The sequence below is a fragment of the Canis lupus genome, chromosome 20, assembly GCF_003254725.2.
Source record: "Canis lupus dingo isolate Sandy chromosome 20, ASM325472v2, whole genome shotgun sequence".
Taxonomy (NCBI): domain Eukaryota; kingdom Metazoa; phylum Chordata; class Mammalia; order Carnivora; family Canidae; genus Canis; species Canis lupus.
The window spans coordinates 58,217,212-58,244,243 of NC_064262.1; the positions used below are offsets into that span (position 1 = coordinate 58,217,212).

Consider the following 27,032-nt stretch of genomic DNA (forward strand, 5'->3'; position numbering starts at 1 on the left):
AGTAGGATGGCAATGCCCAGGCCCCACTGACCGATGGGGGCACCGAGGCTCACCACGGCCGGGGGTGCGTGCCGGGCACTCTGCCGTCCTGCCTGACTCTGGTCAAAGTGCAGGGAACCCGTCAGGGCTGCAGGAGCCCAGCGACTTTGCAGGGTGGAGCTGTGGCCGGTGGTCAGTCTACACTGAACGGGGCTTGCACCCCCTGCTCCGGGGCTCTGTCCTGACGGCCTCTTGGCTGACTGTGGGGCCCCTCTGACCCTCGGTCTCTTCTTTCAGCAATGGTAGGACTGGGATTTGAAGCGGCATTCCCCCCCCCCAACTGATCGTATGCACCTCACCCTGTTGCTTATATAGGGAAACTGAGGCCCCCAAAGTCCAGAGACTCGATCACCCGGTAGTGGGGACAACGTCCTGCCCCTGAACTGGGGCAGTCTCCCACTCAGAGTTCATAAGGCCTGCGGTATAGACAGGAGAGCTGAGGCCCCGCGGGGGCAGGTGGCAGCCACTGTGCACCTGCTGGGGGTGGGGGTGGGTCTCTGGGGCTGTGGGTCCAGCAGGGGGCAGCCTCGCGGCCCAAGGGCGGGCGGGAGGGCAGGTCCTGCCCCCACCAGCTGTGCCTTGTCCCCAGGTGCCGTCAGGCGGGCACAGGTGGGGGCTGCACGGACACCCACCCTCGGCCGGGGGGAGCCCCAGAGTGCGGGGCTGTGGACCCACGGGCTCCCCCCGGCCTCCTCCGACAGCCCCCCCGCCCTGGTGCCCCCCCCCCCAGGTGAAAGCCAAGGACGCCAGGGCCTGGGGCTGTTCACACTGTTTATTTGCTTCTCTGGGAAAGTCGAGAACATAAGGGCCTTGTCACACGTCAGAAGCAGAGGGGCACTTGAGCGGAGCCTCACAGCTCGAGGACTCGAGGAGGAAGAGGGGGTCCCACGGCCACGGCCCAGGGTCACCTCAGACACGGCCTCTCCCCCTGCCACCGAGGGGCAGAGCGGAGTCGGGACCCAGGCTGTGGCAGCGCTGGCCCCTGCACCTGCCCCGGCACCGGGCGGGAGGCCCCGGAGGGTGTGGGAGCGTGTGCACACGTGTGCCTCTGGGGGCGAGTGGCTGCGTCCAGGGAGCCATGCGTGCACATCCGGGTGGTGGCCGCCCCCAGGAGTGGGACCCGCACCCCTCTCCCTCCCGGCGGGGGACAGGCTCACGTCGGGCGGGGCGGCGGATGGGGTCTCCCGCAGAGGAAGCCCCCGGCTCGGGCTGCGTGCGCCCCGCCGCTGCCAGAAACGTGCCAAGCCCAGTGGAGCTGGCAGTGGCCTGATCTCTGGGGTACGGTTGGAGGGACCCAGCACCCTGGTCCCAGCAGGTCCTGGGCAGCCCCCCAGGGTCCCCAAATTAGCACCAGGAGGAAGGAGGGCCCAGTGGGAGTCGGAACTCAGGGCTAGAAGCGGCTCATGAGGCCCCGCCTTGTGCAAGGGGCGGCTCGCAGACGCCACCGGCTGCAGGAGACAGGGCGGGGGTCCGAGACCCCTCCTGGGCGGGGCGGGGGGGTACCCCGGGGCTCTCCCTTCCCGGGCTCCAGCATCCCCTGGCCACGCCCAGAGACAGCGTGGGGGGCATGGCACGTCGGGCTGGGGGCTCGGGCTGGGGGCGCCCAGAGGGGCCCTGCTCCCTCCCCAGACCTTGAGCCTGACCTCCGACCAAGACTCCCCCAAGAGGCACGGCCTCACCCCGAGTGTCCAGGATTCGGACGCCGGAGTTTGGCCGGGAACCCCCGTCCCAGGGGCTAAGCGGGGACAGAGCAGCCTCCTGGGGGCCCTGGGCTCCCCGGGTCCCTCTGCGGCAGGATGTCCCCTCAGGGACCTCAGTGGAGGTGGCAGGAAGGCACAGGCAGGAGGCCCAGAGGGTGGCTGGCCGGCCTGGGGCGGCCTCGAGGCCCCCGGCACCCTGGCCAGGACCGCCGTGGGTGACGGCCGCATCTGCGGAGCTGCCGTGACGTGGGGGGTGCCCTTCATTCCGGAAAAAGTGGGTCTGTCCATGTCTGTCTCCTACCAGGCGTAGGTGCACGGCTCAGTGGTTGGGGCGTCGGGGGTGGTGATGGGGCGGGGGACCCCTGTCCCTCTCTTTCCAGTGAAAGAAAACTCAGAAGGAACATGTGACAACCGCGTGTCCTGGGGCCCGTGAGTGTGGGTGGAGGGTGGGCAGGCCGGGGCCGGGCTGGTGGGTGACTGGTGTGGAGGGTGGGGCCGGGGGCTGGGGACCGGGCGGCTCACATGATGGAGCAGCATTTACAGCGCTGCTTCTTCGTGTCGAGGTCCTGGGGGTCGCTGGCCGGGGCCTCGGGCCCCACCTGGTTCTCTTCCCTGGAGCCCGCGGTCGGGGGGGGCTCTGCGGCGCTGCCGTTGGGGGGCGCGGGCTCCTTGGGCTCCGCGGCGTCCTCGATGACCACCAGCTCCGCCGTGATGGTGTCCTGCAGCCCCAGCACCTTCTGGCTCTCGGCCTCGTCCTCCACGTTCTGGTAACCCATGAAGATCATGGTGACGGGGGGCTCCTGGCCAGGCTGGATGCCCGGCGGCCCCGACGTGGCCTCTCCCGGCTGCGCCTGCACGCCCGTGATCTCCCGCCTGGACGGTGTGGTCTGCACGGGCTCCCTGGACGCCCCCCGGGTCTCTGCTGTCCCGGCCGTGGACCCTGCCTCGCTCAGCGTGACCTCGTCGGCCTTGTGGATGAGCTCGTCCACCTCAGAGGAGCTCAGCGGGTGGATCCCGTTCTCCGCGGTACCGTCCACGGCGTGGACCACTGGCGGGGGCGGGGGGGGGGAGAGAGAGAGAGGGAGTAAGCTGGCGCAAGGCCGTGGCCCACCCTCAAGGCTAAAGAGCAAGTGAGACAAAATCACACGTTATAAAACCAACCGACACTCGAAGCTCCCCGCGGGGATCTGTGTGCCCCGACAACCTGGCGCAGACGAGCATGTACAGGCGCTCGTGGGAGTTAGTGGACGGGGACTGAGCTGTCCCGCCCTTCGCGGCCGTCCACATCCCCAGCGACAGGGTCCCGCGAGGCCACCTTGCCAAGTACGTCGGCTTCTCCCGCGGCCAACACGGTGCCATGCAGAGGGGGACCGAGCCGGACCGCGGGCCTGTCCCTCCCACGAGGGGTTTCTCGGGGAGCGCGACCTCTTCCTTCCTTGGGACCCCATGGCCGGTCTTGGGTCACCGTGTAGCTCCTGTTCTCAAGGACAGTCGCCCACGGGCCGAGCCCGCCCTGCTGCGGCCTGGGTCGGCTTGCGCCATCCTCGCTCAAGTCCCAGGGGCTTATGACTTCATGTCCACGGACTGCCTCTTGCAGCCAGATTCACTGAGAGGGGTGTTTATCAGTTTGGGGTCGGGGGAGAAGGGGGCTCCAGTCCCAGAACACAGAGCATATGACATAAACTTGGTGACCTTGCTTACGACGGCCCGTGCAACCCCGGGCACGGCCACTTCCTGGAAACGCTCTACCCGCGTCTGGAAGGAAGGCACGTGGTGCCCTGGGCGGCGTGTGCGCGAGGAACCTGCTGCGTGGACCTTCCAAACCTCTGCGACCGCCCTGTCTGTCTGACCTGGCGTGTCCCGGGGCCGAGGGCCGGGGTACAGCACCCACGGAGTCCGGGCCGCACTCCCCAGCCCAGCAAACTCCCGGAGACACAGCTGCCTGGCCGCCTGCCGGGGGGACACACCCCGCACCCTCGGGACTCGCCGCCTCCCGGCCAAGGGTCAGGGCTCCAGCACCTGGCTGCCGGCCAGGAGGAAAGTACTTTCCACTTTCAGTTTCCAGGCCCCTAGGGAGGGGCGACCACACCTCAAGGCCTCGCAGTGACTCGGGGCTGGAGGCCCGGAGGGTGCGGTGTCCCCTCGGAACCGAGCTATTTCCCACTGGCCGCTGCCCTAAGATAGGAATCCGAGCCCTCAGCCACCATGGAAACGGGTCACCTTCCCATCGCTAAGCAACCAGAGTCCAGTCTGGCGGGTCCAGAATCCCCCAGGGCCGGGCCGGGCTGCGCCGAGAGGCGGAGGCGAGGACCTTCTGCAAACACGGGCATTTCCTCTGCCCTTGGCCCCGTGAGGTCTTTCTCGTCCAGGAGACGAGGCAGCTGGGAGTGACCCAGGGTCACATAGCTGGTGAGAGCTGGAACGGGGGTTGCCCCGGGGTCTCCGTCCCCAAACCATGGGAGAGCCGGGCCGTGACCAGGTCCCCTTCGTGGCCTCCCGGATGTCACACAGACCCCAGCAGCCTCTGAGAACACGAGGCTTCGGGAGCCAAAACCACAGTGAGGTATCATTCCACAACAACCAGGATGGCTACAGTAATAATAACGACCTAACGATGGACAAGTGTTGCTGAAGAAGTGGGGAGGTGGGGACCCTCATGCATGTCTGGAGGGAAGGAAAGATGGGGCAGTTGCTACAGGAAACACCATGGCAGTTCCTCAAAGGGTTAAATGCAGAAATTCCCATATGACTCAGAAATTCCATGCCTAGGTAGCACCCAACAGAAACGAAAACATACGCCCATACAAACACTTGTACAGCATTCTAAAACTAAAAGGTGGGAATATCCCAGATCTCCGTCAAGTGACCGGATAAACAAAATGTGATCCGTCTGAACCATAGACTATTATTTGGCCGTAAAATATGAACGTGGACAGACCCTGAGCCCATGACGCTCAGGGAAGGAACCAGACACGGGCCACGTAGTATGTGACTCCATGTGTGTGACACGTCCAGGACGGGCTCATCCATGGACTGGAAGGGGTTAGTGGTTGCCGTGGTGGGGACAGGGGGTGATAGGGTTTCTGTTTGGGGAAGAAAAATGTTCTGGAATTAGTAAAAAAAAAAAAAAAAAAAAGTGCAACATGGTGAATAAACCAAAACCCATGGGCAGCCCGGGTGGCTCAGCGGTTCAGCGCCACCTTCAGCCCAGGGTGTGATCCTGGAGATCCGGGATCGAGTCCCACGTCGGGCTCCCTGCATGGAGCCTGCGTCTCCCTCTGCCTGTGTCTCTGCCTCTCTCTCTGTGTCTCTCATGAATAAATAAATCTATCTTAAAATAAATAAATAAACCTAAACCCACTGCCCTCTATACTGAGTTGTGCGCCTGTCCTGTCCCCTTCCGCTCCGTGCATCATCTTCTTGTAAAGGCAGCCCTTGTGCACTTGCTAACGGGCTCCGGAGCTGGGCACTATAATCTTCTATTTCGCTCGGGTGATCGGCTCCGTGGGTTCCACTGCATGAAGAAAGCCCATGTTTCCCTTGATTTTGAAGATGCCTTTTTAATTCCTTTTAAAAACGTATTTTGTTTACTAAAGTGGGTTCTTCTCCTCCTTCTATCATCGTAGTAACTATTGCCCAGAAAATTTCCCCTCCCGGGGTTTGTTTACGTGCTACGATCGCAGGCCATGCCAAAAATGACCGAAGTTTAAATGCCAAACGACTTATAAAATTGCTGTCTAAATCCTGACAGTGGGGGCGCCCGGGTGTCTCAGGCGGCGAAGTGTCTGCCTTCAGCTCAGGTCCCGACCTGCTTCTCCGTCTCCCTCTTCCTGTCACTCCCCCTGCTGGTGTGCACAGGCTCGCGCGCTCTCTGCCTCTCTCTCTCTCTGTCTCTCGTCAAATAAAATCTTTTAAAACACTTTAAAAATAAATAAAGCAATAAATACTGATGGATAATGCAGTTTAAATGAAACTTTTTCTTACCTAAAAACAAAAGAAGAGTGAATTTTATGTATGAAAATTATATAGAGAGAGACAGAGAGACAGACATGCTGGGGTTTTGACTAAGGTTGCCCTGCTCCTCTGCTCCTCCCAGGCGGGCTTCCTTGTGGGGGTCTCTCACACCCTGTTCCCCGACCAGCTGCTAGAAGGAACCTCCAAAGCCAAACCAGGTCTCAGCACCGCGGCCCCTGCCCACCCTCCCCGCACTCTGCAGCAGCCCCCCAGCCCCCGCCCGGTCCTCCAGCCCAGCACACTGCATCCCGCTGCGGGGCCTTTGCACGTGCTGTGGCTGCTGTCACACACATGGTTTCCTTCAACAGACAAGCTCCTGCTCACGTCCTCTGAGGAGTCCCCCGGCCCCCTCCCCGCCCTGCTAGGCCCTCTCAGGGCGCCCTCTGCACCCCTGGGGGTTTGGTCACCTTTATTTGGAAGCCCAGGGATGGAGACGAGTCCCACCCTCAGCCAAGCTCCAGGGCAGATTCCGGGAGCGAGGAGCGATGGGGCTGCGGGTCCACGCGGAACCGCCTCTACCCACCAGCGCCGTGGGCGGAGGGCCTGCCCCATGCTCGGTGCTCGGTCAGGCTGCGGGTCGGGCTCTGGCTCGGTCTGGGGGTCGGGGGGGGGGTGGGGGGGCTGCATACCTTTGGTCTCGTCTTCGTAGACCTTGATGCCCTGAGGGAGCGGCTCCCGGGGGAGCAAGGTGGTGCTGGACAGCACCCGCGTCTCCCCCGTCACCTTGTCCTTCTCCACCGTGATCTCGACCGAGTACATGGCTGGCACGAGAGGCGCGGGTTACCCGAGGCCACCCGCCCACGTGCCCCCCGCCGGCTGCAGCCAAGCCAGGGAAGGGGAGCCGGCAGCGCAGAGCCAAGCAGTGGGGGCGCCCCCCAGCTCCGCCTCCTCCCACGGCTTGCCAGCGTCCGCCTGCGACCCTTTGCTCGGCATTCGAGGCCCGGCGTGCACTCCCGCCCAGCGGCAGGGCCTCACACTGTTCCGTCTCCGCAGAGCAGCAGAGTGAGTCCGAGGGAGGCGGCGCCCAGGCCCGGGTCAGAGGGCCGTGTTCCCCGCGGGACCACCCAGCGCTCGGCGCTCTGCGACCCGCTCTCCACGCGCGTGTCCAGCCGGCGGCCCCTCATCCCTCCCGCTACGGAGATCGGACCGTCCTCCCCGAGTCGCTGACCCATCGGGACCGCAGCTCAGGGGCCAAGACCCTGCTCCACCCCCTGGAAATCCCTCCCACAAGGACCACGGGGCACACTGGGGCCCCCCTGCCCCTCCCGCAGTGACCCCGCCCCCTGCCCGCGTCCCGAGTCACCTCATCCAAGCCTCCCCCCTGCATCTGCCCTGTAAGTGCCCTCCTGGGTCTTCCCACCCGTCAGGGCAGTTCCCTCGTTGTCCTCACCCCCCAGGGGTCCATCTGCAGAGCCCGTGGGTCCGGCCTTCGGAAGACCTGGAGCCCACCCACGTGTCCCCCCCAGGACCAGCGCAGTCCTCTCGCCCTCCCCATCTCCCCCTCCATCTCCCCCTCCGCCCACTCCCCAGGACCAGCGCTGTCCCCCCACCCTCCCACCCCCGCTCCAGCCCCCCACCCTGTTCTCCCCGCGGCCGCCAGAGGGCTCCAACGAGCACCAAGTGGGGCACGTACCCCCCTGCCGCCTTGCAGGGCTCCCCTCCTCTCTCGGGACCCTGCACGCCCCGCCCTGTCACAGCCCGGAGCCCCCCTCCTCCCCCTCCCAGGTCTCCCGGTTACCCCCCCAACCAGCCAGGGCCTGGCCAGCCCAGGGCCTTTGCACGTCCCCTGCTCCCCACCTGAACCGCCTAACCCTGGGCCCTGCTCCCCCGCTTCCTTTGGGTCCCTGCTCCAACGGCAGCTGTGAGCTTGGCCTCCCCGAGCCCTCCGACTAACCCTCCCCCCTCCAGCTCTGCACGCTGCCTTCTTTTCTCTATAACTTCCTTGCAGAGGGCGCAGTCCTTGTCAGGACGTCACCCCCCCGCCCCCAGGCTGTGGCCCTCATACACACAGCAGGTGCTCAACAAGCGCTTGCCGGATGAGGATGACCGACCAAGAGAGTGTCGTCTGACTCCACGTCCCTGCATGGCCTGAGGCCCTCAGCTCCAGGCGCGCGGTGGGGTGGGCTGTGCCTATGCGAGGTCGTCAGCTAAGGTCAGGGGGGCTGGTGTAGCTGGCACACGGGCCCGGGGCCCCCCTTCTCTGGCTGACGCTACCCTCTGTCCCGAGCCTCCTGGCGCAAAGCTGCGTGACCCCGCGGGAGGCCCCGGGCCTCCCCTGCCAGCCCCCGCCCCCAAGATGCTCTCCGCCTCCCTCCGTGGTTCCTGCCGGCACAACTCACCCAGCACCCGCAGCAGCCGAGGGCCCCGCCGACCGCGATGACCTGTCACTGCCGTCGGGCTCTGTGCCCGGCCCTGGGTGCGCGGCCGGTTCGACCCCGCTGCTGCAGCGGGCGGACACCGAGGGCCTGGCCTGGCAGCAGAGTGGGGCCCTGAACCCCCACTTTGTGCAACGCCCAGCACTAACCCAGGAGCACAGAGACGCCCCGGCCTGGTTGCCTCCAGGAACAGGGCGCTCACTCCCCGTCCTGCGGCGGCCTGAGGGTCTGCAGCGGGCGTGAGCGGGCGTGAGCGGGCTGTGTGTGCACGTGTGCCCCCCCGCCGGGCCCCAGAAGTGAGCAGCGGGTTAGGCGGGGAGCCACGGGGGCCGGGTTAGAGCGCTGCCATGCGGGGGGCCCCCCTTCTCGGGGAAGCTGGGCCAGCATGTGCCCGAGGTGCCAAAGCAGAGGGGGCGGCCAGGCCCCACCCCAGGGTCCGAGCCCGGACCACCCCCACGGCCACAGCTCCTGCCGAGGCCACGTGTGCGTGGGACGCAGCCCCGGCCTCTCCGGGCGCCCCAGGGCAGCAGCTGGACGCGGGGGTGAGCTGGGGGCTGACCCACCTGCCTTCATCATGGTGGAGCCCTCGGCCGTCCTCACGGGGGTGTTGGACGCTCGTGTCTCTGTTCAGGAGGCGGAAGGTGAAGAGACAGAGATGGGGTCAGAGAGAGGAGGTCACGCGGACGCCCGACGCCCCCCGGGCACCCACAGGACTCCCACCCCCAGGCACCCCCGACACGCAGACACCCCCAGTACTGCAGCCACCCGGACACGCCCAGACCTCCCTGGCACACACACTGGCACAGACACCCGCACCCCTGCCCCCCGCGTGCCCCCAAACACACACCAGCCCCCAGGCCGTGTCCATCTTTCAGCCCCAACGATTTTCACAAAAATCGCTCAGAGGCCCGCGTGAAAAAAATTTTTTTTTAATTATTAACTTCTAACCCCACGGCAGGACACTGCCCGGCGTAACGGACACGCGAGTCCGGCCAGACTCTGGGCTTCCCGTCCACGCTCTCCGCGTGAAAACAGCTTCAGGCACGTGCGGAAGACGCGCTTCACCTCAGGTAGCTTTAATACGCTCCGGAAGCTACAACACGCGCCGCGTGAACAGCCCACGCTGCCGAGGGGCCCGCGAGCGCCCAGACGGGAATCGGGCGCAGGCTCCCGCTCCGCCCGGCGCCCACACCCCCGCGGGGGTCGAACAGCGCGGCCGCCCCGGGAGGGCTGGGACCCCGGCTCCTCGGCCCCCGGACCCCAGCTCGGGACGCGAGAAGCGAGGTGCCCGCCCGGGAGCTCCAAGGGGGTGCAGGTGGGGGGGGACCCCGAGGGCCTCGGATCCCTCCCCTGCCGGAGGGAAGCCACGATGAGGGGCGCTGGGTGAGGCCCGGGCGTGGCTGTGTGAGAAAGGCCATGACCCTCATGACCCCAACAGCGGAGGGTGTGCAGGGACCCCCCCACCGGCCGCGAGCGTGCGCAGGCCCCCCCAGAAGCCTACCTTTGGGTGTGCCCGCCGGGACCTGCAAGAGGAGGGAGAGACCTGGTCAGTGAGGCCAGGCCCGGGCCACACTGCCCTGGTCGGCCCCGAAGGCCAGTGAGAGCAGGACCAAGGCTATGGGAGGGGCAGCTGGGGGCTCGGACACGGAGCAGGGACGTGGGTCCTGCAGCGCCCTGGGCCCACCCTCCCAAGACGGAAGGGGCAGGAGCTCTGACCCACCCCCCGGGGCCCTGAAGCCCAGAGCGCGTGGGGACAGGTGCTCCCAACATCTCTGGGCCACAGCGCTTGTCTCCCATCGAATGGGGACCCTGCTCCCCCTGAAGGGGCTACTGCGAGCAGGGGACGGGCGACGGCTGTGACCGCGCAAGTAGGGTGACAGCAGGTGGGGATTTTGTCCACAGCTTCCTACAGGCCAGGTCTCGTGTAGAGAGCACTTGCCGTCCCTCACAACATCCCAGCACGTGGGTGCTCTGGGGAGGCCAAGGGGGAGACTGAGGCTCGAGGGGACACTGAGGCCTAGGGGGGAGACTGAGGCCCAGGAGGGAGACTGAGGCCTAGGGGGGAGAGTCAGTGAGGCCCAGGGGGAGCCTGAATGAGGCCCGGGGGGAGACTGAGGCCCGGGGTGGGGGGAAACTGAGGCCCAGGGAGGTAAAGCAACTGTCCCAGGTCACACAACAGGGAGGCGGGAGGCTGTAATCCAAATGCAAGCCCCAGCTCTGAATTCTGTGCCACAGTGACCCTGAAGGGGGGTGTCTCAGCCTGGAGCCAGGAGGGGCGGGTGCCCGCAGGGGTGGGTGCCCTCAGGGGTGGGAGCCCTCCAGGGCGGCCGCCTGGGAGCATCAGCACCCCCTCACCTGCTGAGAATCCACGAGCACCTCGGCCTTGTGGGCCTTGGCGGGGCTCGGGGCGGCGGGTGCGTCCCCGGCGGTGGGCAGCGGGCCTGCGTCCTCCAGCACCTCGATCTCCTTCTGCAGCCTGAGGGGGCACAAGAGGCCACCGCGCTTACCGGGCGCCCGCCCCGCTCCGGGCTCGAGACGCGAGCGCCGCACCCGCGAGGCGTCCTCCTTCCTTCCCGCAGCCGGGGAAACCGAGGCACGGAGCAGCGGCCCCGCCGGCCCGGCCTCCGCCACCCTCGCTGGCTGCGGCTGACTTCTCCTGCTTTCCGACCAACTGTCCCGTGTCCCACTCAGATGTGCGCTTTTTGTTTTGTTTTGTTTTGTTTTGTTTTTACGGGAAGCCTCATCTCTCTGGGGAAACTGGAAAAACCATGTCCCCTTCCAAGTTCCAGGAGATAATGGTCCACACAATCCGGTGAGAACAAAACAAAGATTTTAAAGCCCGCCCCACGGGGTGGCCCTCAGGAGGCTTTGGGCTGTGGGCCTGTCAGGCCCCGGGGGTGAGGCGCCCCGGAGGAACTGAGCCTCCGCCCCCCACAGTGAGGGTCGGCCTGGAGGGCTTCCTGGAGGAGGCGTCCAGGCTGGGGCACCAAGTGGCGGCGGGCTGCCCTGGGAGGACGAGAGCCGAGGCCCCCGGAGCCCCTGGTCCAGCCCAGCGCCCGTCACCCCAGCCTGGTGCTGCCCGGCCTCCGCTCACAGGCGGGGGCACCGCGACACCTGCCCCCCCTCTCCCAAAGGCCTCGGGAGGACCCCGGCCTCCACGGGGAGCCTTGTGCGGGGCGCGTGCTGGGGCCAGGCAGGCCTCCCCCCAAGTGCACATGTGGAACTCTGGCGCGGCTTCCGTCCCCGTGACCCCGCTGCCCTGGAGCTGAGCCTGGGCCTCTGCCTGCCCGGAAACTCCAGGCCTCTGTCCCCGCCGGGGGCCACTGTCCCCGCCCCCGCCTTCCTGCAAGCCCAGCGCCCGCGTCTGCCCTGCGTCCGCGAGCCAGGGGACAGCACCCGCTGGGCTGGCGCCAGGGAGCCCCCGGGGAGGCGGCTGCCGGCACCTGCCCCCCCCACCCCCCCGCCTCGCGCACCTGCGGCGGGGGGGGGGGGCAGGAAGGGGTCCTGCGGCGGCCTCTGCGCCCCGGCCCGCGGGCCCTCCCTCCGCCGCGCCCGCGCGCCCACCTGCAGATGGACTCCTCCAGCAGCCGCGCCTTCTGCTCGTCCTCCTGCATCTGCCTCCGCATGTCCTCACCGCCCTCCGACGCCGCCGACGGCGTCCCCTCCAGCAGCCAGCGCTCCCGCAGCGCCTTGGACTGCGGGGCGGGGGCCGGGTCAGAATGCGGCGGCCTTCCTGCTGCCGCCCCCCGGGCCCCGGCCCCCCCCACCCCGCCGGGGTGCCCGCGGGACCTTCAGGTGCTGCAGCTGCCGTCGGTCGTCCTCCAGCTGCCGGCGCTTGTTCTCCACCTCGGCCTGCCGCCTCCGCTTCTCCTGCGCGGGACGGGGGCTCAGGGCTGCGCCCCCCACCCCGGGCTTGGCCCCGAAGACCCTGCTTTCCTGTGAATGGCACCCAGCTGGCCTGTTGGCCCCCACCCCCCCAGAGAAGGGCAGGTTCTGCTCCCCCCGAGTGATCTCCCACCGGCACAGAGCGGCCAGGGGAGCCGGGGCACGACGGCCCACACTCGGAGGACCTCAGGGTCTCCCCGTTCTCACTTCGTGGGGAAGCACCACCAGGCACTCGAGTCCCGGGGACCCTGCCACCCCCCGGTTGGGGTCCCAAGGCCCTGGGTCAGGGAGTGGGCCCCACCGCTGGGAACTCACTGCAATGGCCTGGAGCCGCTCCTGCTGAGACGTGGTCTCTGCCGCCAGGACCCTGGGGGAGGGGACGCACCAGGTCAAGGAGGCCGGTGGCGGCGTCCACCCCACGGAGCCTCCCGGGTTTCCTCCTGGAGGGTGGGGTCCTGCCCTGCTCTCTCTGCCCAGCCTTGTGACCTCGTCGGTTCTCCCAACAAGCCCCCGCTGTCCTCCAGGACAGGGCCCCAAGGACGGGAGGGCCGGGAGGGCGGCGCAGACGCTGACACTGCCCAGGGCACCCCCGGTTGCCTCCCACCCTCCACGCACAGCTCGTCCAGCCCTTGGGGGGACACGCGGGGACACCCACCGGCCTCGCCCTGCAGCCCTCGGGTTTGCAGCGTGCACCATCCACCCTGGGACGCGTCTGCTTCCCCCGGGTCTCCCGGGAGCCCAAAGGCCCAGAGAGGCCGCGGAACCTCCCTCGTCCACGGCATTTGCTCAAAGCCACTGAAGGGACAGAGCTTCCTGGGGGCGGGCAGGAGGCCCAGGATGGGGGTGCGACCTTCAGGCCCCTGCCCCACCCTCTGCTCCCCTGAACCCCCCCCCCCCTGCACGGCAGGCTCCAAACCCCAGCCCTTCCCTCCCCGCTGTGTCCCGGTCCCCGGAAGCTGCACAGCCTGTGCTCAGGAAGCGTCTGCAGCAGCGAGGCAGGAGGACATGGTCCTGCTTCCCGGGGCCTGGACAGGGACGAGGCCTGCAGGGGTCCTGGCTCGGGGCTCCCTGCGCAAGTCCTAGTGACCCGGGGCGGGCGGGGGGCGGGGGGCGGGGCCTGGGGGCACACGTGGGTTCTGGGCACGGGAACCCAGTCCCCAGAGTCCTTCCACCCGGCCCTCGGCCCGCGTCAGGACCAGGAGCCACCTTGCACCCCCCCCCCCCGGGCCCTGAGTGTCCACCTGCACAAACAGCTGGGACAGCCCCCCCTCCACAGTGATTCAGAAAGGAAACAGGCCCACGGCCCACACCGAGCCTCGCCCCTTCCCCAGTCCCAAGCCACCCTCCTGGCCTCCAGCCCCACCACCCGCTCCACTAGGCTGTTTCCTGGCCTCGATGAGACCCGTGAAATCATCGGGCTCTCACGCCCCGGCCAGGTGACCCCACCCAGCTCTTGGCTTCCTGGAGGGCGGCACCTGCCTCCTGTGTCCCCCCCGGGGAGCCGGCAGCGCCAGCCACACCCTCTGCGGCTTCCCTCTCTCCCTCCTCGGGGAGGCTGGCTCCAGCTGGGTGGAGTTCGGGACAGGCTCGATCCAGCAACTGAGCGCGGAGGCCCTTCCTGAAGGGCCCGATCCGTCACATTTCTGTGTCGGTGCCGCCCCGAGCTCCCCACACGGGCCCACCCTCCGGTTCTCGCAGGCCGCACGTCTCCCATCCCAGGCCTCGACCACGGCCTGCTACCTCCCTGGCTCCTGACCACCACTCCCCGCCCCCCAACCAGAGGCAGCTTCCCAAGGCGAGAATCAGAACCACTCGGTCTGCTCTTACGTCTCCCTGGCTCCCATCACCCCTTTTTTCTTTTTTTTTTTCTCTTTTTAAAGATTTTATTTATTCATGAGACACAGAGAGAGGCAGAGACACAGGCAGAGGGAGCAGCAGGCTCCCTGCAGGGAGCCCGATGCCGGACTGGATCCTGGGACCCCGGGTCACGCCCTGGGCGGAAGGCAGGCGCTGAGCCCCCCCCGGGGCGTCCCCCCATCACCCCTTGGGAGAAACCCTAGCGTGGCCCAGGCCTGTGCCCGCCGCCCTGACCCCCTCCGCCGCCAGCACCTCCGGGCTGCACTTGGGCACCCGGCTCACTCCCTGCCGGCGCCCTGGCCTTACTGTTCCCCTCCTGCTAATGCCCTTCCCTCGGCCTGGAAATGAACCCCAGAGAGGGCGAGTAGGGCGAGTCACTTGTGCCCAGTGCACGGCGGGGACCAGGGCCACACGCACGGCCCAGCTGTCCGGGGAGACACCCCCACGGGCCGGCCTGCAGGGTGGAGGGACCAGCCGCCCCGTGGGGTGGCCGGTCGGCGGGCACCGGGCAGCTCCGTGTCCGGCCAGCGGGCGGCAGACAACAAGGCGGCCAGTGTCCCCGGGCGGCGGGTCCTGCCGCCACCAGGTCAGGGGAAGGTCAGGCGCGGAGGGCACCGGCCCAGGGGCTGCACCCCCTCCCTGCCCCCCTCCGCGTGCCCGGGGCGCCGACGCTCCCGCCCCAGGCGCCACCCCCCCTGGTGGGGCCCGCGGGAGGCGGTCGCCCTGGCAACCGCGCCGTCCCCATGGCAACGCGGAGGCCGGCAGGCGGGGGGTTGGGCCGCGCGAGCATCTCCCGCCCCCGCCCCGCCCCCGCCGGCGCTGGGGGGTAAGGGGCTCCCCGCCGCGGGCTCCAGGGGCCGCCGAGGGGCTGGGGCGCAGGGGGGCGCCCGGGGTCACGGGGAGGCCCTTGTAGCCCGAAGGTTCTGGGCCTGCCCTGCTGCCCGGCGGACGAGTCAAGCCCAGAGAACGCTCAGCATCGTCCGAAAAATAAACCGAAGCAGGACCAGAGGCCTCCCTGGACGGCCGGGGCGGGAGAACACGCGCCGCGGGTCACCGCCTTCCTCGGGCGGCTCCGTCCTGCATTCCAGGGCGGGGAAACTGAGGCTGGGACACCTGCTGGGCCTGCTCCCCGGAGGGAGGGGGTCGGGCCTGCTGGGGAGGAACCGCAGCTGCTAAGGGAGACGAGGCGCCCTGGGTGCTCAGGGCGCACAGCACGGGGGCTCCCCGCGGGTGGGCGGGTCATGCGTGGGCGCCGGACACGCTCCGGGATGGGGGGGCTCGGGGAGAGGAGCAGAGGCCCGAGGCGCCCGCTGAGTTCTGGCTGAAAGGCCTGGGTCGGGCTTGGAGAGGTGCCCCCCCTTCCCCGGGGTGACCCAGGGCGCGGCCACCCTCCGGGCTCCCCTGGCTCTGCCGGGTGTGGGTGACCCCTCGGGGCTGCGGGTGTTGGGGCCCACCCTCCTCCGGGAGGCCCACCTCCCCCCGTGCTCAGGCTCCGGGCCTCGCCTGATTATTTTTACAGAGCGCCTGGAGCCAATTCTGGGCTCGAGCCCCGGTGTGGGCGGCTCAGGACTCGCGAGGGCGTGGGCTGCGAGCGCGTGAGATAATCCTGGCTTCGGAGATGAGCTAATGAGGCCCAAGCCCGGACGAGCCCTGCGCAGGCCCCGGCCCTGGGAGGCACTCGGGGTTTGAAGGCACCAGAGAGGTTACGCAACCCGCCCAAGGTCACCCAGCGGGCAGGGCAGCTGGGCCTGCGGAGGGCTCGGGCGTGGGGTGCACTTGGCGTCCGAGCCGGGAGGCTCCCGCGGATGGAGGGGTCCTGGCCAGGCAGGCACAGAGCCCAGAGCCCCAGCAGCATTCCTGCGCTCGCTAAAAGGAAACAGCTGCCCATCGCCCTGGTCTTGGGGACACAGAAGGGGAGCAGAGTCCCCCGGGGGGGCTTCCTCAGGTGAGGGGTCCCCTGCTCCCTGCCGAGCCTCTGCCAGCCGTCAGCCCCCCCCAACCTCCCTGCTCCAAGCCCTCCACGCCCGCCCGTCACCCCCAGGAAGCCGCAGCCTCCCCGCACTCGCCCCTCTCCTTCCACCGGCTCCCTGCCTCCCCCTGTGCGGCCTTCCTCCACCTCCAAGCTCAAGGGCAGCTGCCTCTTCCAGGAAGCCTTCCTGACCTCTCCCCTCGCCAGGGAGAGTTCTCTTCCTCTGGGACCCTGAGCACTCAGCACAGGTCCCTGGGGAGGCAAACAGCTCATGAGGCATGCATGGGCTTTCTAGAATGTTCCAGCAGAGGCTCCACCAAGATGGGAGCAGGCCGCAGAGCCAGAGGAGCAAAGCTGCTGGCTAGTAACCTGGGGGGGCGGGGCGCGTGGATCCTGCCCTGGGCCCTCACAACCAGAGGGCAGTGGGACGTGAACCCAAGGCCTTCTCCGCCAGCTGCAGAGAGCAGCCCCACAGGCCAAGGGCCCTCCGGCCCCCTCTCCCCACCAGCATTCCGGGCGGCCCACCCACCGCAGGACCTTTGCACTCGCTGTGTCCTCTGGCTGCTGTGCACCCCCCTGGGCCTCACCGACTCCCTCAGGCCCTCCGTTATTGTCACCTTCCCTCCCGGAGGAGGCCTCCAACCCCCTCCAACCCCCTCCCAGGCTCACTTACTTTCTCCCTTATTTCCCCACAAGGATAGTGTCTCTGTCCTTAACATGGCCCTAGAGGGATTCAATAAGCGTTCACTGGACCGAGGAGTCAGTTCGGGTCCCCACCCAGGCATTCCCTCCCCTGTCACTTTCCTGCCACCCCTGTGGGCCACTTGTCCTACAACCACTTCCTTTTGTTGCTTGTTTTTGTTTTTTAAGAATTTATTTATTCATGGGAGAGAGGCAGAGACACAGGCAGAGGGAGAAGCAGGCTCCATGCAGGGAGCCCGACGGGGGACTCGGTCCCGGGACCCCGGGGTCACGCCCTGGGTGGAAGGCAGATGCTCACCCTGAGCCACCCAGGCGTCTCTGTTTCTGAAAAAACTCACTGTCACATGTCACATTTATCTAAAACAGGGCCCGGGCTCCCCACACCCGTCAGAGGACCAGGGACAGGCCCCAAGCACCTCACCCCAGACATGACTACACGGGGCTCAGCGGTTGAGCGTCTGCCTTAGGCCCAGGCCGTGACCCCGGGGTCCCGGGATCGAGTCCCGCGTCGGGCTCCCTGCATGGAGCCTGCGTCTCCCTCTCCTGTGTGTCTGCCTCTCTCTGTCTCTCGTGAATAAATAAATAAGATCTTTAAAATTTTTTTTTTTTAATTTTTACTTATTTATGATAGTCACACAGAGAGAGAGAGAGAGAGGCAGAGACACAGGCAGAGGGAGAAGCAGGCTCCATGCACCGGGAGCCCGACGTGGGATTCGATCCCGGGTCTCCAGGATCACGCCCTGGGCCAAAGGCAGGCGCTAAACCGCTGCGCCACCCAGGGATCCCTAAAATTTTTTTCAATTCAAAAATTAATTTAAAAAAACGGCTACATTTAACGTATGAGACGACCCCAGCGTCCATGACAGATGAACAGGAAAGCGCAGGGAGGTCCGTCCACACGTGGACACGTCCCTCGGCCACTGACTGGGGCTCAGGGAATGTTCTGGAACTAGGCAGAGGTGACGGCTGTACGGCTGTGCGACGCACCGAATGACGTGCTTGCGTCAGGTGGGTCGAGCGCCGTGTGAGCTGCACGTCAACCAAGGCTGCAAGAGCACGGCAGGAGCGCAGACCGTGTCGCCAGGGCCGCCCCACGGGGCATCGTGAGATCCCGCTCGCCCTGCCCTGGACGCCCCCGGGCCGAAGGGCCCGCGCACACCCTACGGGCAGCGGCTCTCGCTCTGCGCCAGAGGGTCCCCGAAGCTCCCGGCCAGGGCCCTGCCCCGAAAGCCCCACCCTGCTGCCCCCAACGCAGCCCCGCGCCCACCCACCACCACCCTCTCGTCCACCCCGAGGCGCCCACCCACTGACTCCTGTCTCCCCACCGCACGCCCGGCTGGGGCTCCCCTCCTGGTTCCCCGCCCGATCCAGACGGTCCGGGTGACGGGCTCGGGGGTCCTTGAGCCCGGTGAGCGTGATGTCACAGCCCTGGGATCCTGCCCCGCACTCAGACCCTCTGTCCCTCCGTCCAGGGCCTGCGCCATCTCCCCCCACCTGTGGGCAGCCCTGAGCACCACGCAAGTGCTCACCTCCGACCCGGCCACCCAGACGCAGGGTCCCCCCCGCAGCCCTGGCCCTTCTCCCCAGGCCGCCCCCTCGGTGGCTGTCCCCACTGAGCCCCCACCTGCTCCTCGGCTTCCAGAGCCTGTTTCTTAGGCCTGGTCACAGCCTCACCCCTGTCCCGCTTGGACGCCCTCCCGGGCTGCCCGTGGCGCCGCAGCTGGGCATGCAGGCTGGCAGGACCCGGCCAGAGCCCAAACCAGAGAGCGCTCCCTTCCCCCGCCCCGGTGACAGGCCAGTCCCCACGCCGGGCATGCCCTCTGCCTGCCTAGCTCTCTACGTGTGCATTAGAGGGACAGCGCAAGGCTGACACGGGCTCCATCTCGCCCCCCTCACACGGTGACTGAGCGGAGCCAAGAGTCGGCCGCTTACCTGCCGGGAGCAGGCGCCCCAAGGCACGACTCTCCTAGGAAAGGTCAGCGACGGGATGGACGGGGAGCCCCTGCCCACAGCGCGGGGAAGACCCTCCTTCGGGCCCTACACAAGGCTCGCAGGGTCAGCAGACAGCGTTAAGGGTACAGATGGGTTCCCCGAATGCGGAAGGACGGACGGAAACAGGGCCCCAGACCTGGACAAGGGTGAATGTGAGCCCATCTCGCAGCATCAGGACCGACCCTCGACCCCGGACCTTGTCCCCATGCGGCTGGGGCAGCGCACCTGCCCGTGGCGCTCCAGGGCCCGGGCCATACCGCACCCCTCGTCCTCCAGGGCATCCCCCCGGGGCGCCGGGCGGGCTCCCGTCCCCGTTCAGCCCTGCTCAACGTCCCACAGAGCGGGGGTCAGGACGCCGCCTCTCCATGCCCCAAATGGAGCAGACACAGAGGGGTGCCCCGGGGGGTGGGGAGGCTCAAGGCAGGTGCTTCTAGCGCCCAAGGCCACCTTCCATGTGGCTGAGGACAAAACCAGGGTGAAAGGCCAATGTCAGGATACCCCCTCCCCGGCCCACAGCCCGAGACACAGGAAGGTGCAAAAGCCCCCATCCCCCCGACCATGGCCGCTGAAGGACCCAGGAGCTCCGTGGCCCCGGGTGTGGCACTGTCACCTCTCATGCCTCGGTTTCCCCACCTCGCAGGGCTGCTGTAAAGATCCAGCAAGTCCACAGAGACAAAGCACTCAGAACAGGGCTGGGCACACAGCAGGTGCCCACTCAACGTTAACCACCTTGCCGTGCTCCTGCCACCACCTCCACCGTAGTCTGTCCCTTCCCTTCAAGTCCACTCGCGGGTCCAGTGAGGCCCCCTCCCCCGCGGAACCGCCACGTGGTCACCAAGACTGAGAAGCAGAAGGCGCTCCCACAAACCTCCGAGTAAAAACATCAGAAAATAGATACAACGAGAATAAAAGCTTGTTATTAGGTTCAATCATCAGGGCACGCTGCTGCCTGTCAACCGGCTCCCCGCTCGTTCCGCTGGGGCACTAGAGGGTGGAGGGGCGTTGAGGACCCACCGTGCCCCAGCGGAGACCGTCCAGGCCTGACGTGGGTCGGATGGGAGCTGAGAAGGGTCCTGGGAAGGGTCGTGCTCTCCGGGCCGGCCCCGAGGCCTAGCCCTGCCCTCAGCCAGGCCAGCGCTCGGGGGAGCATCGGGGGGCGGCCGCTCGGGTATCGGGGGGGCGGCCTCGGAGCCGAGCTGGCCTTCGTGCACCCGTCAGCGCCAGAGGCTCCCAGGGCAGCAGCCCCTCAAATCCCCCGCAGCGAGGACTCCCACCCAGCTCCTGAGGTGCTCCCGGGACGGTCATCCTGCCCCCGGCCTCCCTGGGGTCCCTCCACAATTTGTGTTACACCCTCAAATTCTTAAGTGAACAAAAACGAGTCTTCAATCCTTGAATTAACACAACGTTGTGAAATTCCTAAACGTGTTTTTAAAAGCAACTCGCCGGCAGCACGGAGAGGCATCTCCTTCCTGCGGCTCTGACGGCAGCATCCACGGCAGCATCCACGGAACGAGCGGGCGGGTCCTCGCGGACCCCACTGCCACATGCGATCCCGGAACGGAGCGGGGGCAGGAGCTGCACCGGGTCGGCTCCCCCACCCATCGTGCCCCCGGGCGCACCCACCGACGGAGGCTTTCGCTCGCGGCCATTCAGGCCGCGGAACGCCAGGTCCTGGCCCCACGTCTGCACCCAGAGAAACCAGCGAACCCCCCGGGTGGGACCCACGGCATCATATCTGACCCACGACCACAAGGCACAGGGGCAGCCAGCACCCAGGCCCCTCCTTGTGCTGTGTGACTCCCTCTCTGGGCCTCACTGTCACCGCTGAGGGTGAGAGGGACCGCAGGAAACAGGAGTCCAACCAGAACACTCCCTTGCTCCTCCGCTCTGCGGGAATGTCCCCGTTGTCTGTCACCCGCAGCCCCTGGGGCAGCCCCCTCCCCACAGCCACACTGCACTCAGGGTCTGCAGTCGGGAGGCCCAGAGCCCCCCCTTGGGCCTGGGGAGCAGAGCAGATAAACAAGTCGGGGAGCCCAGCGCAGACACATCCGGGCCCTGGCTCCCCTGAGCCCCTGGCTGGGCTCCCGGGGCCGGGTGGGGGAGCAGGCTGGGCCTTTGTCTGGGTTTTCAAAAGCAGAGGACATCGGGTGTCGCCTTCCTGGGGAGGGCGGGAGGCGGCGGCCGCCACCCAGCTGAGGGTGTGGCGGGTCACGGGTGAATCCCCGGAGGGGAGTTGTCGGCTCAGAAAACACACCCAGTGGGAAGGGCAGGGGGAGCCGCCGGGTGGGCTGGCTGGAGCTCCGCGTCCAGGGTGGAGACTGGGCCCAAAGCGAGGCTCGGCAGGCCTTGGCACCCGCCGGGGGGCGGGGGGGCTGCTAGCACCCCACACACGGCTTCCCACCTCCTGGCCCTGTCAACACACCCCCCAACCTGCCAGGGCCCACCTGTGGGAGTGGGGCCTGGGGGTTGCCCTGATGCCCGGGAGCCAGGCGACTCTGACGGGACCGGGCACACTCACCCCGAACTGCACGTGCAAACCCCCCCTGCCGCCCAGCGGCCCCTCACCGGACCCCCAGGGACCCAGGCTGCCCACTCCACTCGCCCGCTAGGCCGGCCAGGCTCCCGGCTACACCATTTGGGGGCCCATCTTGGGGACGCTCTCCTTGGGGAGGGATGGGACCCAGGCTGGCCTGCTGGAAAGCCCCTGGACCTCGGGCGCTCACACATGCGGAGGCGCAGGCTGCAGGGACGCCCCTCCCTCCCGCGGGGCTCGGACACTGCCGGGGTCGGGTCGCAGGGCCCTAGGCGGGGGCTCCTGAGGCGCTGGGGCCCTCGGGGGCGGCAGGCAGCGGGGCGCAGCGAGGACGGGGCGTCCAGGGCCAGGGAGGCGGCGCGGGGAGCTGCAGGCCGGGGCGGCCGTGGGGAGGGTCGCTCCATCACCCCGCTGCGAGCCCACAGGTGGCCCGGGGTCCAGGCTAGCGGGGCGCGGGGCGCGGGGCGCGGGCGCGGGGCGCGGGCGCGGCCTCCCCCTCCCCAGGCGCCCCCCGCGTCCCCGTTAGTCCGCGGGCCGCCGGGATGGGGATGGGGATGGGGCCGGCGGAGGCCCGGGCGGCGCGGGGTCCCGGGCCTGCCCTCCCGCCGGCCGAGCGCGCCTACTCACTCCATTTCCCCGCCGCGGTCCGGGAGGGTCGGCGATGCTGGGGGCGCGCGGGGCGCGGGCGGGGCGCGGGCGGGGGGCGCTAGGGCCTGGCGGCCGGGGCTGCGCGGCGCGGGGGCGGCGGCACCGGCTCGGGCATCGCCCCGCGCGCGGCTGTTTATTGTCCGGGCGGCGGCGGGCGCGGGGGGTGGGCTGGGCGCGCGCGTCTCCGCCGCCGCCGCCGCGCTCCTGCGCTCGCTCCCCGCGCGCTCCCCGCCGCCTCCCGGAGCCGCGGCCCCGCGCCCGCCCCCTGCCGGCCGCCCGCAGCCCGACAGCGCCCCGGCCCGGCCCCCGCCCAGCCCCTGGCCGAGGCGCACGGGGCGCAGGGTCGCGGGGAGCTCGGGGACGCGGGTGCTCAGCCCGCAGGCGGGAGCGCCCCGGGGGCCCATCCGACCCAGAGCGCCCGCGCCACGGTCTGGGGGTGACGCTGAGCCGACCCGTTGGACGGGCACCCACACCGCAGGGCGGCGAGAGGGCACGCTTCGCCCCGGGGGCACAGTTTGCAGGAGAGGGACCACTTCGGAAGGCCCCTTCCGCGGCCAGGACACCGAAGCGGGGAGGCCCGGAGGCTGAGAAGGGACCCCCCAGCCCCGGGACAGGGTGGAGGCTGGACCCCGCTGAGAGGCAGGTGGATTCTGGGCGGATCGTGCAAGGGGAGCCAGCAGGATTGCCACCAGGGAGGTGGGATGAGGGGTGCTGGGGTCCTGCTGCCCCCTGGGGTTGGAGGGATGACAAGGGTGACGCTGGGCGGGCAGCTGGACACCACCACGTTGGGGTTCAGCGTGAGGCCCAGCCTGGGAGGCCCAGCAAGACAAGGCAGGAGCCCGCACGGTCAGCCGCCCGAGGCCGCTAGATGCCCGCTGTTGCCTCCTTACATTTTGTCTAGAGTCCTGCGTGCTGCCAGTGTCACCAGGTGGACCCACAGGCCGCAAGCGGGGCAGGACCTGCCCCCACCAACATGCAGACCACAGCCCCGACCGCCCGGGTTCTGATGACCACAGCAGCCCCCGGCCCTGAACACACGTGGGGCCTGGAGTGGGGGGTACTCTTCCCTCCACTCCACACGTGGGTCTGCACGCGGAGGGAAATACCCCGAATGAGCTCTGAGCCGGGAGGGCGTCCGCCTGAGCTCCTCTAGCGCGAAAGCAGTGAGGCCCTGAGAAGTGTCGGGCGCTGGGCTGAGGGCCGCGCGGGCCGCTCCGGTGACCCGGGGCTGCGCCTTAACCCCCCTGCGCCCCGCGGCCCGCACCTCCTGCGTGGCTGGAGGGTTAAAGGAGTGAATGTGCACCCGGCTTGGAACGGTGCCCGCACACGCTAGCTCAGGGGTTGGCACTTCTGTAGAGGCCGGAGAGTAAACGTCTTCAGCACTGCGGGCCGGACAGTTGTGCAAGGACTCGGCTGGGCCGTCGCGGCACACACGCAGCCACAGGCAGCACCCACGTGCACCCGCGTGGCTGTGCGCGACCAAACTTCGCTCCCAAGACACGTGCTGGGCCAGATGCGACCCCACGAGGTGTGCGGCACACATGCACCCGAGTGGCTTCCCACCGCCCCTCCCCCTCCTCGTCCCTAAGCCCCGGGCTCCTGGAGCACCCGCCGGGCACCTGGCCTGTTGGGTGCGGGGGACAGGGCATTCTCGGTCTGGGGCTGCCAGTAGATGACGCGAGGCTTGAGGCACAGCTGCTGCGTCCCGTACAGGAACCGGAGGGAGAGGAGGGTATGGACGGGGAGGGGCTGCCAGAGCCATGGCCCCCACCAGGCTCTTCCCTGCTCCGCCCTAAACTTCCCAGGGCACCCACCGCCCTCAGGTCAAGAGCAAAGTCCTCTCAGAGTCCCCAAGGCCCAGTGTCAGGGGTACAGGCAGCCGCTGCCAGCGAGGGGAGAGCAGCCTGGAGGTGGTGCCACAGGAGGCGGCGGTGCGGGTGGGCGGGCGCTGACCTTGGCTCTGAAGCCGGGCCCATCCCCACTGCCCCTCTCTGCACCCCAGCCGCAGCCCCCATCCCGGTGTGGGCAGGGTCACTGTGCCCCAGCGCCTGCAGTTTCCATGACGACATCCTCCCCCCCACTTCCTTGGCCCCCCTCCCCCCAGGCGTGGCCACCCGCAGGACCCTGCCCAGCACCCCTGCCCTGCCCTGAACTCCTGCCCCCCTCCTCTGGGGCCCTTGGACTTCAGGGGACTCTCACCCCCCAAAGCCCCCTCGTCCCCAGTTCCTGAGTCAGAGCCACCCTCACCTCTGACCTGGCTCAGGCCCGGTGTGCACCCCAGCCCCCCTTCCTCCGAGCCCACAGTCCCAGCAGAGAGCTCCGCCCCACTCTGACCCGTCAGGTCAGGTCCCGCGCAGCGGTGGCTCCCCAGGGCCTGCAGCCCAGCCCGGGCCCAGCCTGCCCTGCAAGCCTAGGCCTCCCTGCACCGCCCCCTCCGCACCTGCGGACACCTGTGGACACTTCTCCCCACCGCAGGGCCGGCCTCCAGGAGCACCTTCCCCACTTGCCCTCTGTTGCTTGGTCTCCCGGGTCCCCTATTTTAAAGCCCGACCCCCTTCCCTGTCCTTCTGTGGCCACTCTTACCCCTTAGTGCTTCTGGCAGACGGTGTCATCTAGGTGGTCCAGCAGGGCAGGGACTTGTCTGTCTCCTCTGCTGCCAAGGCCCCAGCACCCAGGAAAGTGCCAGCACCCACCAGGTGCTCAGGAAACCTCAGGGGATGAGCAGTCAGTGGGTGCTCAGCAAACACCCGGCGGTGGGCAGTCAGCAGGTGCTCAGCAAACACCCAGGGGACGGGCGGTTCCTATCTCCCACCGTTCACCTTGACAGCCCCCGTGGGAAGCCTGGCGCTAGTGCCCTTTGCAGGTGAGCACACGGGGACTCGTCAAGGGGTGCCCTCTCCCCCCTCTGACATCTCAGAGATGCCCCAGGTCACCTGTTCCCCAGGTGTGGGGGTGGCTCTGGGGAGTAGTAGTCAAGCTGCTCCCCCTGATGCCTGCGCATCGGGCACAGTGGGCAGAGGCCTCAGTTTACCTCCCTCAGTGTTGCCCACGTGCGAGGCACCCACCCCCCACATCCCTTCCTCGCTCTCTGCCTGGCCTTCGGGTGTGGGGCCAGGAGCACGTCCGGGAGAGGCAGCGAGCGCTTGGCAGCCCCACACTCCCCACGGGCCGCGCAGAGGGGCGCTCGAGGGCTGCAGGGGACCCAGGGGCCTGCGTCTCCTGCTTGGGTCGCCCATGGTGGCCTCAGGAAACGGGCCGAGCTCCTGGACTGCTCATCAAATTCAGCGAGAGAACCGGAGCGTGTGGGTTAAAGGAAGTGGCGGGCGATGCCAGCGGCGGGAGCACCTCCCCACCCCGGCCCCCCTCCCTCCTCCCTCCTCTCTTCTCCCGCGGGGCGAGGGGTGAGGGGGGTGAGGCTCTGAGCGCAGGCGTGGGCAGGGGCAGCGGGGTGCAGGGCTCCAGGCCTGTCTGCATCCCGTGGGACGCTCAGGGGCTTTCCGCACACGTGCAGCTGCCCTCGCTGCTTGACCCTCTCCTGCCCCTCCGCTGTGCACCTACTGAGCTCCGACTGCATACCCCTCGGGGTGAGTGATGGACGTGCACCGCCCCAGGGAGGTCACCGCACTCCGCTGTGCCTCAGTGTCTCCACTTGTCGGGACGGACCCCGCGGTGAAGCGTGTCAGGGTCAGGGAGCGAATGAGAGCCGACGGTGATGATGGGGTGGCTGCTGCTGAGCCGCGCCTGGAGCCCCCGCCCACCGCTGGCCTCTGCACCCACCGGGCAGCCCCTCAGGAACTCTTGGTGCCACGAGCTCCCTAAAGGAGCCGGGAAGGGGTGAGCCAGATGCCGCGGGCTCCAGAGCACCCCAAACCGACAGGCCCGGCTGGGGGGGGGTGCTGCACGGGGCAGGAGGCGGAGCCACGACCCCCGGGAGCCCCAGCCTCCACAGGTTAGGGACCCGGGACCAGCCGGCTGGGTCCTGTCTGCACGGCGTCGTCAGCATCCAAACGCACTTCCGTGGAGGCCATGGCCTCTGCCCCTGACGGTTGCTCAGGAAAAGAAACTCAGCTGACCCTGAGTTCATCTCCTCAATGTATAAAGAGCTCCGACAAATCAATAACAAGAGCAAGCGTCCCGTCCAAGGAGCCATTGCCATCGTTGTTGCCATCACGGCCGCCGCCACTGCGGCCGCGGCTGCTGGAGTGGGAGAGCCACCCGGATCCTCCGCAGGGGACCCTGCACGGACTGAAGCCCACAGTCCGGGGGCTCACACCCTCTGCTGTGCAGCCACACAAGTCAGGGGCCTCAGTTCGGGGAATGAAGGGCTGGTCCCCGGCCCGCTCCTCGGGGCCTCGCGAGCCGGGCGGTTGGAGCCGAGGCAGGACAGTTATTGATTTCACAATCTCCCGCCCCGACGGGGAGGAAATGGGCGGCTGTGGGGACCGGCCTGCGGCCACGGCCACCTCAGGGCCCCATCAGTCCCTCGCTGCGGGACCCTGCCTGAGCCCAGAGCCGGCCCCCGCCGCCACCGTGCATCAGTTTCTCCGGGGGTCTCGGGGAAGAAAGTGCCGACCAGGAGGGGGCCCCAGCAGCCCCACAGGGGGTAGGCGAGGCCTGGGGGTGGACGGAGCCCCACACGGCCCCAGGAAACATCCGCCGCTACCTGCGGCTGGGCCCGGGTGGCCACAGTGTCGGCTGTCGCGCAGATAACGGCCACACCCACCCCGTGGTCCCTTCCCGAGGGTCCCCAGCCTCTGGCCCGCCCACTGCTCTGACGTGTCCCTGCAGCCGCAGCAGCTTGGAAGGACATTCGCTGCTCGGTGGGCCTCACGGGGCCAAAGTCGGGAGCGGGCATGCCTGCCGGGCCACTCCCCCCGGGGCCAGCCGGTTACACCCCCTGCTGCTGCTTTGGAGGCTCTAGGCCTCGGCTGTAAAATGGGGTGATGACACGCAGCCGTCTAGTCAGCGTGCGGGACCGTCGTGGGTTCCACTCGGCCCCAGAGGCGTCCCTGTCCTGGTCCCCGGAGCTGGGACGCGTGCCCTCCCGCAGCAGAGGGGACCTGGTCGAGGCCCGGTGGGGGGGGTGACCCTGCGTCCTCTCCAGGTCCCCTCGCCCAGGCTCGCCACATCCGGTGACTGCCGTTGTATGTGCGTGACACCAGAGGCCGTGAGGACCCCCAGCACCCCCGGGGGGCCCACACTCATCCAGTCTCCAGGCCCGGCCGCCCGCTGCGCCCCTGGCGAGGTGTCGTGGCGAGGGACGTGCTGGGCCCCTCCACGGGCACCAGGGCAGCCCCGGGCTCCAGGTGGGAACAACC

General features: G+C 68.2%; 1 protein-coding gene across 3 annotated transcripts; it reads right to left on the reverse strand.

The window, feature by feature from the left end:
• Positions 1–793: 793 nt before the first annotated feature.
• Positions 794–21,927, reverse strand: PALM (paralemmin). 3 transcript variants are annotated; one of them, XM_025456638.3, is made up of 9 exons: positions 21,694–21,927; positions 12,329–12,380; positions 11,918–11,998; positions 11,693–11,823; positions 10,484–10,604; positions 9,630–9,651; positions 8,692–8,751; positions 6,383–6,514; positions 794–2,787 (listed from the first exon to the last, which is right to left on the reverse strand). In XM_025456638.3, exons 1-9 carry the CDS (start codon positions 21,696–21,698, stop codon positions 2,258–2,260), a joined length of 1,134 nt encoding a protein of 377 aa, XP_025312423.1. In that variant the 5' UTR covers positions 21,699–21,927; the 3' UTR covers positions 794–2,257. The 3 variants fall into 3 exon arrangements, with proteins under 3 accessions (XP_025312423.1, XP_025312422.1, XP_025312424.1); XM_025456637.3 differs by lacking the exon at positions 21,694–21,927 and adding an exon at positions 12,669–12,811; XM_025456639.3 differs by lacking the exons at positions 6,383–6,514; positions 21,694–21,927 and adding an exon at positions 12,669–12,818.
• Between the last annotated feature and the right edge of the window lie 5,105 nt (positions 21,928–27,032).

Bases quoted from the DNA above. Each gene is read 5' to 3' on its own strand.
- PALM (XM_025456637.3), bottom strand. From the start codon at position 12,709: ATGGTGCACGCTGCAAACCCGAGGGCTGCAGGGCGAGGCCG. The intron at 6,515-8,691 runs GTGGGTCAGCCC...CTCTCGTGCCAG, and splicing joins CTCCACCATGATGAAGGCAG to CCATGTACTCGGTCGAGATC. The intron at 2,788-6,382 runs GTATGCAGCCCC...CGCCCCCGCCAG, and splicing joins CTACGAAGACGAGACCAAAG to TGGTCCACGCCGTGGACGGT.